Genomic DNA, 20227 nt, shown 5'->3' on the forward strand with positions numbered 1-20227 from the left:
AATTCCTGAAAATAGTGACAGTACAAAACACACAAAAATAAAAACGCACAGGCAATCGAGCGTTTGATTAAACGTGCGCGTTTATTGTGATCACTGTCATGTGATTACATGCTACATGATTTTGTGACATTATATTCCACCTGAAATTGAAAAGGCATTAATGTTGAATTAATTTGTTGATTAATTTGGAATACACAATAGTCCTGAGTGCAAAGGTTGAGTGCAAAAAAGATAATGCAAATATACATATAATAGTTCCTGAATAAGTTATGATTTACTATCTCGAAGTAGAGCGATCTAAAGAATTTCCACATTTCTTTCCCAATGGATAGCAAAGTCTGTACTTAACACATTTTAAATCGACATGTTTAAAACAAAGAGATGGGGGTGTAAATATGTACCAGTTACCCGACTTACCCATCTGCCAAAACGACGTAACACAATTTTAGAAATCCTATCCTTCTCTCAGGAACACTAAAACGAAAATAAACCTACCAATTATGGAATTAGAAAATGAAATAAATGCTGCACAGCTGGCAGTAACCGTGACTGATGATATAAACAAGACGAATTCCTGCTTGCCGAATTTGTGACTATACATTTCAGAGCTTCATCCTCTCTCTCGCTCTTCAAGCATCAAAACCAAGTTGAGGCCTGTATTGAAAGCAGTGCTACACCCACCGTATATCTGCGGGAGAAACGGTTGCACTGGACGAAAGAGTATACACAATTTTTGGAGCGGTCCTATCCCTCCTGCTGTTGCATGGTGCATTCTCGCTGTCTGAGCCCCTTTCCTCCTCAGCTGACCCCACACTGCTCTCTAGAGCAGAAACCTCGCTCTTTTTAGCACAGATCCTATCAAACATGGAGGACAGGGAGCACAGAGCGGAATGCACGTCGTCTCTGGCCCCCATCACGCTTTTCAGACAGGGCAGCTGAAGGCGGGGCGCCCGCACGTTTCCCTCAAGTTTTGGGAGGCCGCTGATGATGTCGTCAATCGTCTTGCAGGATGAGCAGATTGTGTCTCTGCTTCTGCCGAAGTCCTTGTCTTTATCTATAGGGATGGAATTCGAATGATTAGTCACAACCCTCATCCTTCTCCACAATACGGAATTGCACATTGTAGCACTTGAGTCTCCATCCATGACGGCGCAAGGAGCACTTGGATACAGTCACAGGTGGGTCAATGACCAAGGGGCCAATCACTACAGAGTATACAAGTAGTGAACTACAGGACAGCTAGTGTCAATCAGAGGGAAAGCATAGCTCTCACAGCTGTCCTGTTTAAACGCACACACAATAAAATAAAATGGCATCATTGTCAGCATCATATCAGGCAATGACATTGAACGGTGGCAGAGTGAATTTTATGATAAGGCCCTGCTTTTGTGTACTTAAGCACTGGACTTTATAACTAATAATAATAATAAATATATATATATATATATATATATATATATATAAAAATCAGCAATGGTTTGGCAGAAAGGATGGCATTCATTGCTAAGACAATGAACCCATAACTTTGTTGATAATAGCTGGTGTTATCCAATTCACCAGATGTAAGCCCAGTGACGGTCCCCAGGAGGAGGGCGTTACCTCTCAGGGTCCGTGTGAGAGCGGAGCGAAGCTGTCTGACCGCCAGGCTGAGCAGCAACAGCTGGGCGGCCGTGTTTCTCACTGTCCGCAGGTGCGAGGGATCAGCGTCCTCTTCCGTCCCCTCCGAGGACCGGTCTCTTTGCTGGAAAAACACACAATTACCATTGCTGCTCCGCAGGGAAACAAACACACCGTATTTCCATTAACATAGACTACGATATGTTTAATGTTCCGCAGCATAATGGAGCCTTTATTCGCAGGCAACTGAGCAAAAAGGATTTCTGAGCTACGCTAGAAGGCGGATAGGAAAGCAGAGCAGTAAGTGCCGGATCAACCGACCCGTTAAATTTTACCTAGCATTAGCACACATTAACGACGCCGCAAGCGCAAATACTTCAGTTATGAAATGTTTACACCGTGTCATCAATTTCAACTACATCTATAGGAAGTGTCAAAGATACTCAAAATGGGGGGAAAAAATTAAATGCTTCTTGTGCCCAACCCTTAATTCAGATGTCGAGCTGTCGTGGGGCTTTTGTTTAAGGTCTATTGTGAAAAAGGCATCCGTCTTGGTCCCTGGCACTCAGCGTATGGGTGTTCAACGCTAACAAAGAGCACGAGCTTGTACACAGCAGATAACGTTCACAATCGCGTTGGGAAGACCGATGGCACTTTGTTCAACACATTCATTACCTGAATAGCAAAAAATGGAAGCATGCGGCGATAAGTCTGTAGTATTTTATTTCACTGGGGCAGCATTGGTACATTTTAAAAGGTGCTCTTGTTGTTGAAATGGCATTGATCCATTAGGCCCAGTCCCATGCAGGAAAGACAAATGCTTACCGTTTGATTGCAAGAGGCGTAGCTGTGAAGGGAAGAGGCTACATCCAAAGATTTCTTCTTCAGGCTCTGCAATACCTGAATGTAGCATGTAATATACACATATTATCAATGTTACATTTGTTAAAATTATAGATTCCATTAACTTATTCATAACCCATGACCTCTTCGCATGCTGTGTACCATATATATATTTTTTTTTATCCTGCAAATTCAAATGTTCAGTTTAGAAGTGTAAACCAACACTAGTACACGTGTCCTCCAAAACACATATGCAACCATGGGCAGGTTGTGTTCACTCCAAGCTGAGCATTCTGCTGGAGCACTGCACAGCTAGTGAATCTTCAGCCAACAGAGGGGGTGGGCCAGACAAGAGACACACAGGGAATACCTTGTCAACATCAGGCTTCCCCTCGATTTAATCAGAACCGAGTGGCAACTGTATTTTTCATACGCTCAGCTACACCCCATAACACTAAGTCTTTGGCAGGGATCAGAACTAAAAGCAGTCGTCTTTTTTTACATTCCAAAATAAAGGTGGAGAGGACATTTATGTCAACCGCATCAGACCAGATACACAATTCATAATATCCAATGGCTTTAACTGACACACTACCAAACAAGAAACGGAAGTTAGAGCAGCACGAGCTTCCGCATTATTACGTACACCGTGGTGAAAGGGATCTTTCGGGGGAATTTTTGAGTTGATATAACTGATGATATAACTGAAATGACGGGACGTCAAATGAGGATTTGTGTAAAAACGATATTGATTGGAAGGGAATTTTAAATGGTAAAATCTTGTTTTCCAGGAAGTGGATGACATCTTTTTGAAAATAAATTACAATTAAAGTACTACAATTTTATATCTTTTTTGGAATATATATACTTTAAGATTTAACGTATGTATGGTTATGAAGAATTGACTAAACTGAGGAAAAAGTGAATTTTTCAGTGTGAAATGCTGCAGTGTAGATGCACCACCTCAGTCCTGGGGAACGTGAGTTGAGCCTCCCTCTGCAGCTCCATGGCCTGACTGAGCACGTCCTCCAAAAGGACCTGCACGCCTTTGCAGGCTCCCTCGTACAGGGCTGCCGCTATGGAGCGCTGGAGAAAGACAGGAGAACAATCCGGCAAAAGGTCTTCAAAGGCCAGCCACGACATACAACACCAACTGCTACAACGCTGTCATTTGGACCCATAGCTGGCAAAGGGTGTTCAGCATTATAAAGGGCTACTCTTTAACATCACGAAAGCCCTGTGCAACAATGTGGTCTCTTTATTTTTATTTTATAGCCTCTCTCTTTTCAACAAGAAGCCAGAGAATGTGCGCCCTTTCACCTTGCCAGCAGCCTCCGGGCCCACTTCTGTTAAGTGGAGCTCTGTTCCCGTCACGGCTGAAAGCTGGCTGATGAGTCGAACTGCCACGTCCAGGCACTGGCTGATCTTGCTCTGAGCCTCCGTTACCATGGAGGAGATTTCTGAATCGCAGCCCTGAAAACGAACCAACGCAGTTTCTCATCAACCAATCGGACTGCAATTATCATTATCACTCCGTTTTCTTACTCATTTCCCCAAAAAATGCATTATGAATTTAAACCAGTTATTTTCCGCATCCGGATTCCGCATGCGGATCTTATCATGATTACACCGGGACTTGAACCACCAATCTTCCGGGTTCCAGTCCTGTACCTTAGCCACCAGGCTACAGGCTGCCCCTATAGTCCTGAAGCACAAATGAACCCTGAAATTCTTCTTTTAAAACATTGTCACTTGTGTGAGTTTCTGTGGTCCATGCAGACCCTATGTACCTGAATGAGAAGCTGGAAGTAGCCTCCCAGTTTCTTGACTTCTCTCTTGAGCGCCTCAGCAGTGTGGAAGATGGCGCCGGAGCTAGGCTTGAGGCTGCTGATCCACTGCAGGGTGATGAACACGGCTCTCTCTATGGCTGACGTGGCCTTCACCAGCTGAGCCTGAGCCTCTTCATTACACACAAACACTAGGACAAGAAGCGGGACAGAGTTACATGACAGATGGTCAGAACGTCCATTCTGAGAGTGTTATTTTGGATATTGTTCAACTGAAATTATTAAAAAAAATAAAAACAAATATATTGGATTTTGAGTTAATCAATACTTTGAGTGAAACCAGTAGTTTCAGGTTAATAAATGTCCGACACAGGACTACAAAGGCTCAGTGTGTTTGTTCCCATAGTACGTCAAGACCCCAAACAGACACCGCATTTTTGTGGAGTGCCGATAATGGCCGACCTCGCTGGAGGTGATTAACGACTCAGTTTCCGCACGACACGTGAAACGCGCGCTAGCCCCGGCGGCGATGCGAAGCGGCTTACGGTTCTCCTGGCTGTCGTCGTCGAGGCCGTCGTAGGTGCCGGAGATGGACGTGACCGCGGCGTGTACGGAGAGGAGGTCCCAGACCAGCCTGTCGGCCGCGCTCTCCTCCCCCCCCAGGCTCCCCCGCAGCCGGGCCAGAGCTGAGCCGATCAGGTCCTTACAGATCCCGGGGAGGGCCGAGCTGGACACGCTCGGGTGCAGGGACGGAGGCTTATTCACTCCCATCAGCCCTACAGCAAGTGGGGGACACCAGGTCAAACATGGCGTCGTGCAACAGTGACTGCACTCTGTACCAATTAGCCTGAAGGGTTTGATTCATTGATCGCATGGGTTTCTAAACAACTTTTTTTTTTGTGATCAAATGTTTTAACTCCCTCCACCCCCACCCAAGTTAATCACAACCCAAATAAAAACAACCAAAATTAGAAAAAAAAAAAAAAATCAACAGCAGCAGCTGCCGAATGCCAGGCATCCAATTTTCTGCAATTGGCTCCATGAATGCAGCACTGGATGTCTCCATGCAGACAATTTGGAGAAAGCCATTTACCCAGTGTGACCAGGACAGGGAGTGTGGCGGCTTCCATCTTTGCGCAAGCATCTTTTTAGCTGCAGCCAGGCCAGCCCTAAAAAACCATTTTAATGCACGAACACTACATTGGAAACGGTTAAGATTTCTCTTCCCATAAAGTTGATGAATGGAAGCTGGAATTTATAGGATGTGTGAATGTAGAGCTAATACCGAATCTAAATTGGACCCTAAATTTTATTTTCCCCACTTGCAATAGAGACCGCTCTTCCTTTTTTTAGTGGCCTGATGGACAATAATCCAGCAAGCGTTGTTACAGCAACGGAGGGCAATGGGGGAGAGGGCCAGTGGGTTTTACGAGTGGATTCAGGGCCCACGAGGAGTTCGGGAAGCTTTTGTCTGGTCAGACGAGAGGCCCTGGCCAGTGCACTGCGGACGGTCTTTCAGGTACATTACAGTACATTACCAGAGTGCTGTGAGGTGTGAAGGCTCTGAATGGGGTGCACTCTGATTTCGTACAGACGCCCCGAAATCCTCCTGCTCTTCAACAGGCTTCTGCTCCTGAATAAACAAAGGAAAAGCATTCAGCTAATCGCCCCCAAAAATCCACATCGCAAGCTAACTGTTAGCATTGCGGTTAATCATTTCACATCCACATCAAAGTCAACAATATTATTGCAATTAATCACTTCCCATCACAAGCTGAACAGTAGGATTGGAATTAATCCCCCGCCCCAAATTCTTCCACATCAGAAGTTAAATATTAGCATTGCAGTGATTCTCACACACACACACACAGCTGATTCTTGGAACTTTACTACATCCGATTCCCGCCTCAGCTGATTCATCGATGTTCGTGCCAGCATCCTGTTCAGTCAACCATCACATCCACACCCATCACTCCGTGTTTACCACTCAGTTCAGACGACTTGGGATAGTGAAAAACATCACACGATACCCTACAACACTCCCCAAAACCACAAATGCCAAATAAGATATTACATATTACAAGTCTACCTAAAAGCTGAAGAAAATGAGCAATACCACTTACGCAAGTTTCACTCCTGAATATGAACAACATTGCAGACAATTAATGTTCTGCTGACATATTTGCCCCTAAAGCACAGCTTAAATAAAAATAACTGCTACCTCTATGTGAAACACTGAATTGCAAAAGAATTTGCATCCACATCAAAGTGAATGTTCACATTTTACTTAATCACTTCACATCCATATCACAAGGAGAATATTAGCATTATAGTATATATGGGCAAAGTAAAATCATGTAAAAATTATAATTACTTGATGGGATGTTACAATTCACAACATAGTTGCACACTTCATGTTAGAAGAGATTGCTGAGCACACTACCCTATAGCAGCTCGCAAAAGCAGAAATATAGAAAAGGAAGCCAAAATGTTACTGTAACTTGGTAGGGTGGAGACCATAGCTGTTCATGAGAATGTTGAACACATTTGGCAAAAGAAGTCAGCGCAGGCAGAAATCCAAAGAGCACAGAAAACAGAGAATCAGAGATACAGCCGTTTACTTTGGCTTGAACCCAATTATGAGCAGTAACAGCAGACAACGGGCGCCTCACAAAACAGATGCTCTACTAGTGTTGAAGACTATAAAGTTAAAACATAAACTGCACATATAACTTGTGTGTGTACCATAGGGCTTTTTAAAACATTGGTGTAGCACTAACAGTAAAAGAACTTAAGCAGTAAATGACAATGCTGCTAACAACAGAATATCACCAAAATCTAGAAAAAAATACTAGGTTTATCATTTGTTTGCATATGATGAATATGGGTCACTATGAGTACTTTGGGATACTACTGTGCATGTTAACTTGTTTCATATCTGCAGTGCACACTAGTCACTGTCATGCACAGAGGCTCCATATGTCACACACTATAGGCAGTTCTCTAGAGCAGGGGTCTCCAATCTTATCCTAAAAGGGCCGGCGTGGGTGCAGGTTTTTGTTTTAACCCAGCAGTAACACACCTGATTATACTAATGAACTAATCGTGGTCTTTAATCAAGACCTAGATGAGTAGAATCAGCTGTCTTAGTCCTGTGCTAAAACAACAACCTGCACACACACCGGCCCTTTCTGGATAAGATTGGAGACCCCTGCTCTAGAGGGTCGGCCATAGCCCTGCCCACCCAACGACTGGTGTGAAAACAGTGATTTCTTTATATTTATTTTTTGTAAGCGCAGGGTACCCATTGTAGCTACATACCACATATGATTACTGGGACAGCAATAAGTGGTACTGGAATTACTGTCCCGATCAGTTACAATGTGAAATTAATGTACTACAAACTTCCAGTTGTAACTACTTCTAGTTCAGTTGTAGGGGAAAAAAGATCTCCCTCCTAAAAGCTTGATAAACAATCACAAGTCAAATTCAGACACCATCTTGATGAGCAGGCTGGTTCCTCCAAAACGTTCGATGATTTATGCTAAAAGTGTGGGGGGGGGCGTCTTGAACTGTGTAGACAGTCAAGGACACTGGGTGTCTGATATGACTGTACAGCTGGTTTCTCCAAAACTCTTAATGATTCATGCCAGAAGTGTATCTATATGTAAGTGGCTTATAATCAATACATCACATGTTGCTCGTTATCCAATCAAATGAACCTAGAACATTAATTACAGCTGAGCTTATGAAAACGCAAGAAACCACAGTGAAAACTGTTGAAATGAGAGCAAAGAATGCAACGTGCATTTACTCACTTAGAAGAGAATATTAATCAAATGTTTAGTATGTCTGTATATTAGAAAAGAATATTAGAAGAGAATATTAATCAAATGTTTAGTATGTCTCTATATTAGAAAAGAATATTAGAAAAGAATATTAATCAAATGTTTAGTATGTCTGTATATTTTCAATGATTTACTGCTGATAAGTTTGTGTTAGAAGTGCATAAGTGACCCATGTGTAATCTAAAGTTGAGTAAAATAATTAATATGAAGTGGAAAGTACCAAAAATGATTATTATGCTGCAAAAAGTACCAAAAATGATCTATAGGTCATAGAAAGTTCTGGAAAACACTATATGGTGAATAGCACCGTGTTTTACATGATTCCCATGTTAATGATTCCAGTTTGTTAGAAGAAACAGCCTACAAAGCAAGATGTATGTAATAAAATCCTTTTTTGTTTTGGAAATCAATAGGGCAATTCGCCACAATGGTTTCAGAACCAAGAAGGTAGCGCTGCCAAGTCAGCTGATGGTTTAGGAGGAGTTAAGATAAGAAGTGTGGGTGATTGGCCACAATGATGTTTTAACTGTGTATAAAATGGGTGTAAAAATGACAGTCCAGGTCCATGTTTTTGCAAAACTGGTCCGGCTTTATGCACTTGTGCTAAATAAAGTCAGATTTTCCTGAAGAGCTTGCTGCCGTGGTGTCTTTTCCCTCGTCAAGATGTTTTTCGACAAATTTCAGATTTGGACTCTGTCGTTTCCTAGACACGACACAGTTTATCAATGCTGTCAGATCTGTGACTGACAATGCCTTGACTTGTTAGCTAAATTGGCATTTACAAATCAGATTCAGCTAGATGGCATATTTATCATAATTTGTGTAAAAGATAATTAAGTAGGTAACAGCAGCCCCCAATTGCACCTTTTTATTTGTATTTATTTGAATGGCATTTCGATGCGTGTACATTTATTTGAGAATTACTAAAGGCGATTAAGGAACTTCCCAAAACTTTGAAATCCAACAGAGGTAGACTGAAATCTTGTGTGCCTTCTGCTTAATTTATCAAAGATTTATTTTGTTATTATGAAACATACCAAAGACAAAAGGAGGCCGAAGAATGAGAATTCAGAAAAAAAGAAGAGCAAAGGAATTGTTGGGTAAGAGACGGAGGGAGAAAGGGAGTGAAGGGGCTGGTCTACCTCCGGCGTGAAAACGATGAGGAGGAGGAAGAAGCTGACAGATCCGGTTCCCACTCATCGTTCGGGTCATAAAACACATCGTCATCTTTAGACGCACCATCGCCCTGGAAACAACGTAGCAACATCGTTCAGGACACATTCAAACAAATAAATAAAATAGCAATAAAACACTAACAATCAACAATTGAAATTCAAATTAACTACACAAATAAATTATATTAACAGTACTGATAACATTAGAACAATACACATAACAATATAAAACAATATAGTAAAAGATTAACAACAGATTAATTTCACCATTATGAAATATTTTGTTATTTGCCAAATAAAAAGCTTGGAAAGTGGAACAAACAGGTTGGCTGTACACATTTTGAATCACTCAGCTGGTCAGGCAGCTGTCTCTAGCATGATAAGCGTTGCCTAGACCATTAACTCATTGTGCAACGGTCCACCTCCCATTTAACAGCTCTATGCGTTTTGTTGTCCGGAGAAGCCATTTCTACGATGTGCAAACACACACTATTAAAAATCCTCCTTATCAGAGGTGTGCAGTAATGGTGAGGAGAGCAGGCATGATATCATGCATGTTGTTGTATCAGTATTCAGTACATAAATGTTCATGTGAACACCTTTTATTTCCAAGCAAAGATGATACATTTGTGACTGGTCGCATTTTGCCCTTAGAAGTTTTGCCTCATATTTAGGAAACGGATACACAGGCAGCGATTTTAAAAAGGCCTACACGCATAATTTAAGGATTTAATTCAAATAATCTCAACTGAAAAAAGGGTGACAATTCTCCTTTAAAACACAAATGTTGTCTTATGCATATCGGGACCTAAAATAAAAGACTGGAAAGGTGTGTAATATGGGGCCTTTCAGAGAAAATGGATTAGTGATGAATGCGGGGAAGTGCCTCCACCGATGCTGTACCTGCTCCAGTTCTCTCATGGCCGCCAGGTTGCTTTGGAACTTCTCCAAGCTCCAAAAGGTGGAGATGCCAAGCTTTGTGTTCTGGACTTGCACCTGTAGCTCCTCCTCCCCATCTGGTCTGTTCTTATCTGACAACTCATGCCTGAGGAACACAAACACCACTCAGGTTTATGTATATTAATACATTAATAATCAGTCAATCAATCAGTGCTTTAACCCAGCATTCGCCATGATGACAATTTACCCTGTTGCTCTGGAACACAAACCTGTGTTTGAAAACAAACCTGCTGAACATGGTCTTCTTCCCGAGTTTTTTGCTTATTGCGTTGGCCTCTTCGATCATCACAGACAACTTCATGGCATCCCACTGTGCTGGAGCTAAAACTAAAAAAAGAATAGCGATTGTTGAAGTTTCTGTAAGCCTACCAATTTTCTACATTGGCAGACTCTTGGCAACCTAAGACAATGAATGTTTGACTTTATGATTCTTTTCTCTAAAATCTTTAAAAAACATTTTTTACAAAACTTCTATCCATTTCATTCCAGTAGCCACATTACAGTCTGATGGGCTAATTCTTTGTTACTGGATGAGAATAGGATTGATTATGCTTTCCAACTTCCTATGCTTTAATTCCATGGCCATATATGGAAATAAATATTTAAGGTTAATCATGGAATGTTTAATTAACATTGCATAGTGTATACTAACCATTAACAATGCTAGTATTCACACAAAATGTGTTTGAAGGGTATCTGCCCATCAGCCACAATTGTGGCCATGAGCAGCAATAATCCGATTTAGGAAAAGGAAGAGATAAATCTAATTGCAACAGCTAGGATGGTTCTCGTTTTATGCAGATGTTTTCCTTGAGTCTTAAGTTCAGCACAATTTCAGACACCCAGATCAATAGGGGGATTGTTTTCCAAAAATCGAGGACCTTGATTGTTGTGCAATGTTAAAAATGAAGAAGGAAAGACATGTACCACTTCTATGGGCAGGAACTTCTTTTAGTGCAATTCTTTTCTGCATCCTCTCAAGATCTTCAGCGATCTTCCTTTTCTCTTCTTCCAAGGCTTCTAAGATCTTAGCATGCCGTATGTCATGGTCTGCCATGGCCTATACAGAAGCAAAAATCAATCACAACATGAATTAAAAATGTACACCCATTGCGTAAAGCAGATCAAGGCTCAATTACAAACATTAGATACGATGCCACTCCACACAAGGGATTTACTCCAATTGATTGAGAGGTAAGCCAAAGCCCTTTTCCAGAACTTCAGAATTACTCATTAGTGTCAAAAGTCTATCATTTGGTGGCAGGAGCTACAGTACCTACAGCAGTAAACCTGGCCACTGGTCTCTCTCTACAGCAGTAAACCTGGCCACTGGTCTCTCTCTACAGCAGTAAACCTGGCCACTGGTCTCTCTCTACAGCAGTAAACCTGACCACTGGTCTCTCTCTACAGCAGTAAACCTGACCACTGGTCTCTCTCTACAGCAGTAAACCTGGCCACTGGTCTCTCTCTACAGCAGTAAACCTGGCCACTGGTCTCTCTCTACAGCAGTAAACCTGGCCACTGGTCTCTCTCTACAGCAGTAAACCTGGCATCGGGTCTCTCTGTACAGCAGTCAAACTGGCCACTGGTCTCTGTACAGCAGTCAAACTGGTCACTGGTCTCTGTACAGCAGTCAAACTGGTCACTGGTCACTGGTCTCTGTACAGCAGTCAAACTGGTCACTCATCTCTCCCTCTCTCCCTCTCTCTCCAGTACCTGTTTGGTGGCCTGGGTCTCCATGTGGATGCGTTTCTTATTCATGTGCACCTCCTGCTCCAGCTGGATCTTGGCATTCTGCAGCTCCTCCATTTTGTAGGCCACCCTCTGCTTGTCCTGCTCCTGCAGCTTCTTCCTCTCGGTCTCCTCCTCCTGAGGAGCGGGCGGGAGGTGAACAACCAGCACACAGCAGGAGCTCACACGGCAGACCAGCAGAGCACTCGACGAGTCACCTACCAGCTCACGCTCCAGAGCTTTGATCTTGTTTTCGTACAGAGCCTTCTGCTGGGACAGCTCCTGCTGGGCCATCGCTTTGGCCACTTGTATGCCCTGCATCATTTCTTCTTTGGCTTTGACCCGCGCCTCCTCGATCTCAGCCTCCAGCCTGACAACGCAATGCAAGGAATCGGTCTCTTCAGAAACCGAAACTTCAGAAAGCAGCGTCTCACCCATTCTCACAGGGCCATTCCCCCGTTTTCTGGGCTACCCCCTTCCTGTACTCACTGTGCTCGTTGTGCCGTCAGCAGCTCATTCTTGGCAAACTCAAAGTCCTTGTGTCCGTCCCCTGACTGAGTCCAGCAGGATACACGCTTGCCGCTGTGCACCTCCACCGGGTGGTTGAACCTGAAGTAGTGGTCTCCCCCGAGGATCACTCGGTCGCCCTGAAAACGACCCCAACAGGGAGGGTGTGAAAACCCTGGAACCAAGCAGCCAAAATCTCTTTCTTGGTCATGCTGAGAGATGGTGCTCACTAGCACACTCACTAGCGTTTTCAATGTAAAGTCAATGGCGCAATTGTGGTCAAAATACAAAGTCAATACATTTTTCCCACAACAAAATGTTGTTCTCCATCTAACGCCTCCCCATTTCCTTTAAGTCATTGTGTTATTAGGACAATACAGCGATACTAATAAGGGACAGATTAAGTCTCTCTCCCTCTCACACGCTTAGTGGAGGAGCCGCATCTGCTTCCTTACTGCGTACTCTTTGGCTCAAAATTTTACAAAATGGCGCCGCCAGTAAATTTGATTTCCCAGGCTTCAAAATGCCCTTCTCGAGCCCATGGATAGTCAGTGGGTGACGCAACAGGCACTCAGTCCATATTTTTCTACAGTCTATGCCTAGACCTGGACTATACTCCCATCCCACTGGAGATACTCACATGGTGCAGGACGGTGGGCTCGGACACTAGGTTTCCATTCACAAAGGTCTTTGCATCCTTGATTGGAGTGATGCTAACTGTACCACTTACGTTACATATGACACTAGGGAAACATGAAAAGAGGATATATCTTTAGAATTATAGAACATACATTTACAAAACCAGACATTTTCAAAAGTAGGTGTTTAATAACTAATCACAGCTATCAGTCTTTAAAATCCAGGAGGTTTTAAAGTATAACATGGCTGACAGGTCTGCAATGATTGTACAACTACTCCCAGATTTGCAGTCATGTGTGTTTTCTATAGTGATAGATCAAAATGCTTGCGATGCACTTGCTGTTATTCAAAATAAGGTAACGTGCAATACATTGCAGGTTATTTTCCTAAAACACAAATGTTTTTGAATGTATTCTCAAACAAATTTCAATGCTTCCTAAACCTATCATATGCATTCCAGAATTCAAATACTTGAGGTAAATAATGAAATAAATTATAAAAATACTAAACAGAGAACCAGCATGTCTTATACGTTCCCAGACACGAAGCCGTCCCTCACCAGTGCTCGTCAGCGATGAGGGCCCCAGACAGCTGGATGTCATGGGCAGACTCAGACTTGTGTTTGCCGACCTTGGTCTGTCCCTCTTTAATCATGTACAGCAGCATCTCGGACAGCTGAGGATCCTCGTTCAGGTTCACAAGGTTGGGAAGCCGGTTATCCACTTTAAAAGTGATGCCGGCTTTCTATTGGGCGTAAATGAAAGCGATGAAGGTGACGAGGAAGATGCTGGTGATTAATACCATACAAACATACAAATAAATTACATTTTAAAAACGTTTTAAAATAAGTTTTAAATAAAGGTTGACTAGGGACACGGTTACCTGTAATTCTTTGGTTTCTTCACGCTTTCGCTTTTCAGCCTGCTCCAGCTTTTCCTTCCATTTTCTGAGAAGATTAAAAAAAAAATATATATATATATATATATATATATATATATATATATATATATATATATATATATATATATATATATATATATATATACATACATACATACACATACATGTATATTATTTTTATTTTATTTTTTTCCCTTAGGTCTCAAGACGAATTATACTGCTACTCACCTTATCAATCAACCCACTTAAAAAAATGGCGAAACCATGTTTACCTGTGTGCTTCAGCCATTTCCCTTTCCTGTTGAGTCAACTGTGTCTTGAGAGCTGCAATTTCCTGCTGGAACAGCCTCATGTTCTCTGGCTCGACGCCTTTAGCGCTCATCTGTGCCGCTTTCAGTTTCTCAACCTCTGCTTTCAGCTCTGTACAACAACATATACAAAATTAAATAAAGATATTATATAAACATAACGAGTTTGAAGCTGCCAAAAAGCTTTTTTTGTATGCAAATACATTTCAGACCAAGTTAAACTTTCCAAGTTAAAGTCTGTATTACAGAATTATAGCTCCCTCCTGTGGCAAGCACAAGTAGTGTCGATTCAATCTACTGGTAATAACACCTGTGACAGTTTAACCCTGCTATATTATGATAGCACATAAATATTCCATGGGCAAGGTTAGGATTTGCCCTTACTGAAGTGGGAGGCCTCATGATTAATAGGTGGGAAGCAAGGAAAGGCTGAGCTGACCCCTGATGAGCTTGGCGTTGTTGTCCTCGTTGACCTTGGCGATGTTGATGATCAAACGGGCTTGTCTGGCGTAGCGCAGGGTGCTGAGCGTCTCCTCCACGCTGCAGGCCGCAGGGCTGAGAGTGGCAATCATGGCGGTCTTGGAGTTCCCGCCCAGACTCTCCTTCAACAGCCTGGAGACACAGACATGCCTCAGCTATGGTGCTGCACTCCTCTACAGTCAAAAGGACCTGCAGTGCAGTACCAATTCTAAACACTGGCAAAGTGTCTTTCAAAGTAACTCTCACCATGTCAGCACCGATTCTCTGTATGGGGTGAAGACCTTCTTCCTGGACTGACACTGCTCAGACAGAGCCGAAATCACCTTCCCCAGGGTCAGCAAGGACTTGTTGATGCTGGCCCCTTCCTGGTGGAGAAAGTGCCAGAACCAACCATTAGTTTAAAGAAAGTATAGTCCAGAAGTAATTAAAAATTCACAATAATTACTATTATTAAAAATTACTACTGCTCTAAGTGATTTAATGCACTTTTGGTGACTGGAAAAACCCTGGAGTGAAGCCCAGGCCAGTGAGAGGGAGGGTACCCGCAGCCGGTCCTCGCTGGTCTGGGCTGAGGAACAGCGCTCGCTGCCTGCCAGGTCCACCAGGTTGATTCTGCTGGTGATGGTGTGGTCGTGCTCTTCCTCCTCCACAAACTCAGTCTGCCCAGAGAAAAGAAACAGGCTGGGAAACTTCAGACAGTGAAGGGCTGTAGGACTCAACATTAGCATATATATCACACATTAAATAAATAAAAATGTGTTATTTGGTGGACGCTTTTATCCAAAGCGACTTACAATTGATTAGACTAAGCAGGGGACAATTCCCCCTGGGGAAATGTGGGGTTAAGAGTCTTGCTCCAGCCGCAGTCATGTACCTCAACCACTAGGCTATATGCTACCGCTAGATTACATTGCCTTTGCACACCTCCGATTAGCCATGCACTCTCTTTCTGGCAACCCACAATATGTCACTGCCATCAGCTGGAATTCAATTGCATTTTTAAGACAAAAAAATGTATGAACCAAACTTTGCGCAAGTACATTTGTACAAACTAAGAAGAATACACTCAATGCAGGAAGCATAAGAATCTCCCTTTGCATAATCATCTGAGCCTGTGTTCATCTTCTTCCATGAATGTGGAAATTTGGTTGCTGTATGAATTCATACAATAATGTAATATTGGCATTGGCTAGCATGACCAGCAAGTAATATTTACCGACATGACTCCCAGAATGTTCCAGGTAGAAACTATTGAAAGGTGTATTCATACAAAATCATACGGTTGTAGCCTCAGGGTTAGTATGGAAACGAATGCACACATCAAAGATGCAACGGTAATACAGCATTTGCTGGCAGTGCCAAATTATGATGTGCTTTTATCACCACCCTTTTTATTCACTGTACTACGAATTTGACAATTTGAGATTGTCTATATATGAAGTGCTTTATAAATGGAACTATTATCATTCGTAGTAAAGTAAACAAGTTGTGAGGCAATACCGGACATGTAGAAGAAATGACAGTTCACCTTGGTCTGAGTCATGACAAGGGTGAAGACGGAGTGAGATCTGGAGCTCTTGTCATTCATACCAGTAGCCGCTGTGGCACGCTGTTTATTTCCGAGCTGCAGCCAGCCCTGGAAGGAAAGACCATACAGCATGTAGCACTACACTACCAACATAATTACAGCCTACAAGTGTGCTCAATGGGCCAAATACAGTACAACTCACCTGGATATCAGCATATGAGCTCACCACATTCCTAAGGGGAACACATACAGTAACATTTTAAATTGTCAAGTCAAAGTCTCCAAGTTTAAAAGAATAATGTAATTTACTGCACCACACCCTACATAGCATATCCATGTCTTAATTAAAATAATTTATCAAGCGTGGGCTTTATTTATAGTAACGCAATAAGTGTACGACGGTAAATGTTCTTACGTTGAAAGATCTGCAACGTAGGGCCCAAAGACAGGATGTTCCCTGACCCTCAGCTGAAAAAGTAGGGCTTTCCATTAATATTAACAAAGACACTTGCATAAAATGTAACAATGTGTATGACTCAAAAACATTAAAAGTAATAAATACATGATGAGAACATGATTACATTACATTATTGGCATTTAGCAGACACTCTTATCCAGAGCGGCATACAGTTAATTAGACATTATTGTTATAGACGAAGCAGGGGACAATCCTCCCCTGGAGCAATGCAGGGTTAAGGGCCTTGCTCAAGGGCCCAACGGCTGTGCGGATCTTATTGTGGCTACACCGGGATTAGAACCACCAACCTCGTGTGTCCCAGTCATTTACCTTAACCTTAGGCGGCCTGTAGCATAGTGGTTAAGGTAAATAACTGGGACACACAACGTAATGTAGAATGGTATCCAGAAACATGCAGAACAGAACTTCTGAAGAGCTTTTGAAATCATTAAATGTTTTCCTTGTTTGTTTTATTTAAGTACTTTATTTTAAGACTTCAGATACAAAAAAATAAAAAATAATAAAAAAAATAAAACAGGATCTTACCGGTAACTTCTTTTCACCTTGCTCATCTCTCATGACAAGCAAGTCATGAATTCTCTCATTGTAAACTTCAAAATAGCTCATTTCCAGGCGACATGTGACCTAAAAAGACAATATTATTGTCACACTGTATCCCTTATCACTTTCATTTGAAATTGTTCATCTTAAATTGCATTCAAACTGACGATTTCCAAAAAGTAGCAAAGCAATTCAACAAACATAGGCATCTCTTGATGCGCAGACTAGATGCTATTCAGATACATGTCAAACACTTGCATGACGCGTTGAGAAACTCACTTGATCATTCTGAGAGTCGGTCACTCTGGAAAATAGCTCCTCACAGAACCTTGGCGTCACGCCAGCTTCTTCTCCAAATCCCATCATTCTACATGCGAGGAAGTGATCGAGAGATCGCAGATGAAATATGTACGGCAACACATTTAAATCAGACAAAAACGGTCATCACTAATGTAGCATTCTGGCCTACGTGCAGCATTACATCTCCAAGTTGCTTCTTATAGCCTATCCAGCATTATCACATATTTTCAATTTTTAAAAAAGTCAGCAAACAAGACGTAATCCATTACAACTAGAACAGGTGGTAAGCCATATATTATGACTCAAAGGTTTGCACTGCACTTTAGTTTACGTGAAAACAGTGGGGTGGGGGAGAAAAAATATTTGAACTACAACTTACGTATATGATTTTCCAGACCCAGTCTGCCCATACGCAAATAGGCAAGTATTGAATCCTTCAAAGGCTCTTTCAAGGAGAGGTCTTGCCAACTTTTCATACACTGTCTTTTGGCTCGCAAAATTTGGGTCTGCTTTGTCAATTGAACAGAATGAAAAATCGTAGTTGAATGTGTAGCTCTGCTTGGAGTCCGGGTGCTGGACAGTGGTCTCTTGGTTATCCATGAAAATAACTTGTTGGCCATTCTTAGTCTTCTCTCTGGTGATTGTAAACACAATGCCGACACCATAAGATGAATTGCAAGTGAAAACTGCAACTTGGAACATATTGTCCGGGCCATTACGGCAAATAGGATCAAATGAGAAAGGCGTTTCATAAAAAAACACACTAAATTAGATTTATTATTGTTGATAATGCAACGACACCAAATTGTCGTGGTGACTCACTTGAATAAAAAGTGGAAACGGATTCATTATAACATAAGCCTTGAATTGTGTCTCACCTGCTGTTGAATGGCCGCACTCGTACCGCCACTGTTACTGCACTGTTTTCCATCTTGAGGGAATCTTTCTTCAGTTCGCTACTCTCTCTGTTAAGCAGTTCGGTCGAAAAAGTCGTTCTGCTGGGGGTTTTGCACCCTGTGCCGGTTCCATCTCCAGTCTGACCTGAACTGAATAATATGGGGGGCTTTTTCACCTGTGTGAACTGCAGACTAGAGGTCACGTTTCTTCCCTGACTTCCGATCGGAACGTTTTTGGATACTTGTCCAGTTGGTTTGTTAAGACTTTCTCCATTTGCCAGCCCGAGGTTCCTTTGACGTTCCAAACTAGCGGATTTAGCTTTTGCAGTTTTAGAGATGTCTCTTCCTGCCAATCTCTCGAAAACATCTTTCCTGGTACTTATTCTCTCAAAGGGCGTCTTTTTTGTAGGAGTTGAAAATACTTTGCCATTGTCTTCTGCTTTCGTGGAATCAGCTTTACCGAAAGGGGGTTCATTTACTGTTTTCTGCAGAAACCTCGAGGGCGTTTTATTGTGCGCGTTAATAAGATTAATTCTTTCGTCTGTCACAGCTTTAGACCACGCATATCTAGTGCTGGACGATCTCAAGACAGTTGTTGCCCGTGGGGTTCTACAGTTAGGCTCAGACAAGATTTTTGATTGACGCAAGTCCTGGTTATTTTGTCTGCATGAGTTGTCAACACTTCTGCTAGTTTCCACGCTGGATTTGTCTATTGAGCCAGTCCTTGTCCTACGTTGTAGCGTCAGTCGTTTTTCTTGTGCTCCGGCTTGATTTTCAGTGACAGTCTTTTCGCCCCTTTTGGTACCTTTGCTGTCTGTTTTCCTTCTTTGTAATGTAAGTCTTTCACGAGAGTGCGTATCATTGATCTGACTAACGTTATAAGTACTTGTCGTAGAGACGACATATGTCCTGTTTATCTCTTTGCTCTGGTCAATTGATGATGACGGTTCCCCGCATTCATTAATGTATTCATTCATCATGGTCTCCTAACACCGCAGTAAGTTGTGATAACTTTGCAATCACTTAGTTACCTACACTAGCTCTCGACATTTCACCCAACTAACGTTAGCTAACAGTTATATATTGTTTTGGCAAACCGAAGGTTAGCTAACGTTGTCACAACATAGGCGAAATAAGAATCAAGTTAGCGAAATTAGTTTACACATTTAATGTGCATTTCGGTAAAAAAAAATATATTAAAAATCGTAAAAACAACACTACCAAGTTAAAAAAAACGATAAAAATACCTAAAGCCTAACGCCAGCAGTTTCAACGTTCAAGGCAAAATGTAACGTTAGCATGCATCTTACCCCCTCAAGACGAGTTACGTTAGCTGACTGTCATTAGCTACTGATTACACGAAATACAAGTAATCAGTGTGAAGGTAACTCTGAAACGAGTAACTGAACCTTCAGTTCTCACGCCAAAAATATTTTTGGTTGGCTAGCTAAGTTAGTGTTGCCAGTAGCTAACGAACAGCATTAGTTTGCTTAGACTTTACTTCCGTAATCGCGCCGCTTTCAAGTTTCAAACCTTTCTACGCCTTCAGTTATTGGTTGAGCATAAATAGTTACGTCACCGCCAAAACCAAGGCAACCCAACAAAAATACGAGGGCAATGTCTTTTGGCTACGACTAGATGGCAGCATTTACAAATACAATGAATGCTATCATGGGTAAGAAAAAGTGAG

At 42.1% G+C, this 20227-nt stretch overlaps 1 protein-coding gene across 1 annotated transcript; it reads right to left on the reverse strand.

Annotated features, from left to right (window-relative positions):
- Window positions 1-62: 62 nt before the first annotated feature.
- On the reverse strand, window positions 63-20027 carry kif14 (kinesin family member 14). Its single transcript, XM_061240965.1, has 29 exons — window positions 18520-20027; window positions 18021-18275; window positions 17621-17708; window positions 17327-17425; window positions 16739-16791; window positions 16526-16556; window positions 16324-16431; window positions 15338-15454; window positions 15042-15160; window positions 14755-14927; window positions 14280-14427; window positions 13990-14053; window positions 13667-13851; window positions 13109-13211; window positions 12451-12608; window positions 12184-12331; window positions 11947-12099; window positions 11158-11290; window positions 10458-10557; window positions 10174-10315; window positions 9238-9341; window positions 5786-5880; window positions 4793-5023; window positions 4251-4438; window positions 3781-3933; window positions 3424-3546; window positions 2443-2517; window positions 1600-1741; window positions 63-1054 (listed from the first exon to the last, which is right to left on the reverse strand). Exons 1-29 carry the CDS (start codon window positions 19515-19517, stop codon window positions 672-674), a joined length of 4869 nt encoding a protein of 1622 aa, XP_061096949.1. The 5' UTR covers window positions 19518-20027; the 3' UTR covers window positions 63-671.
- Window positions 20028-20227: the final 200 nt, after the last annotated feature.

This window comes from Conger conger, chromosome 4, assembly GCF_963514075.1.
Source record: "Conger conger chromosome 4, fConCon1.1, whole genome shotgun sequence".
Lineage (NCBI taxonomy): Eukaryota > Metazoa > Chordata > Actinopteri > Anguilliformes > Congridae > Conger > Conger conger.

What these genes read in the sequence shown, in the direction of transcription:
- kif14 (XM_061240965.1), bottom strand. Translation starts at nt 19,517, where the DNA reads ATGATGAATGAATACATTAATGAATGCGGGGAACCGTCATCATCAATT. An exon ending in GAAATGGCTGAAGCACACAG is followed by an intron (nt 14,054 to 14,279) that starts GTAAACATGGTT and finishes TAATCTTCTCAG; the next exon opens with AAAATGGAAGGAAAAGCTGG. An exon ending in TCATCGTTTTCACGCCGGAG is followed by an intron (nt 5,881 to 9,237) that starts GTAGACCAGCCC and finishes TTGTTTATTCAG; the next exon opens with GAGCAGAAGCCTGTTGAAGA.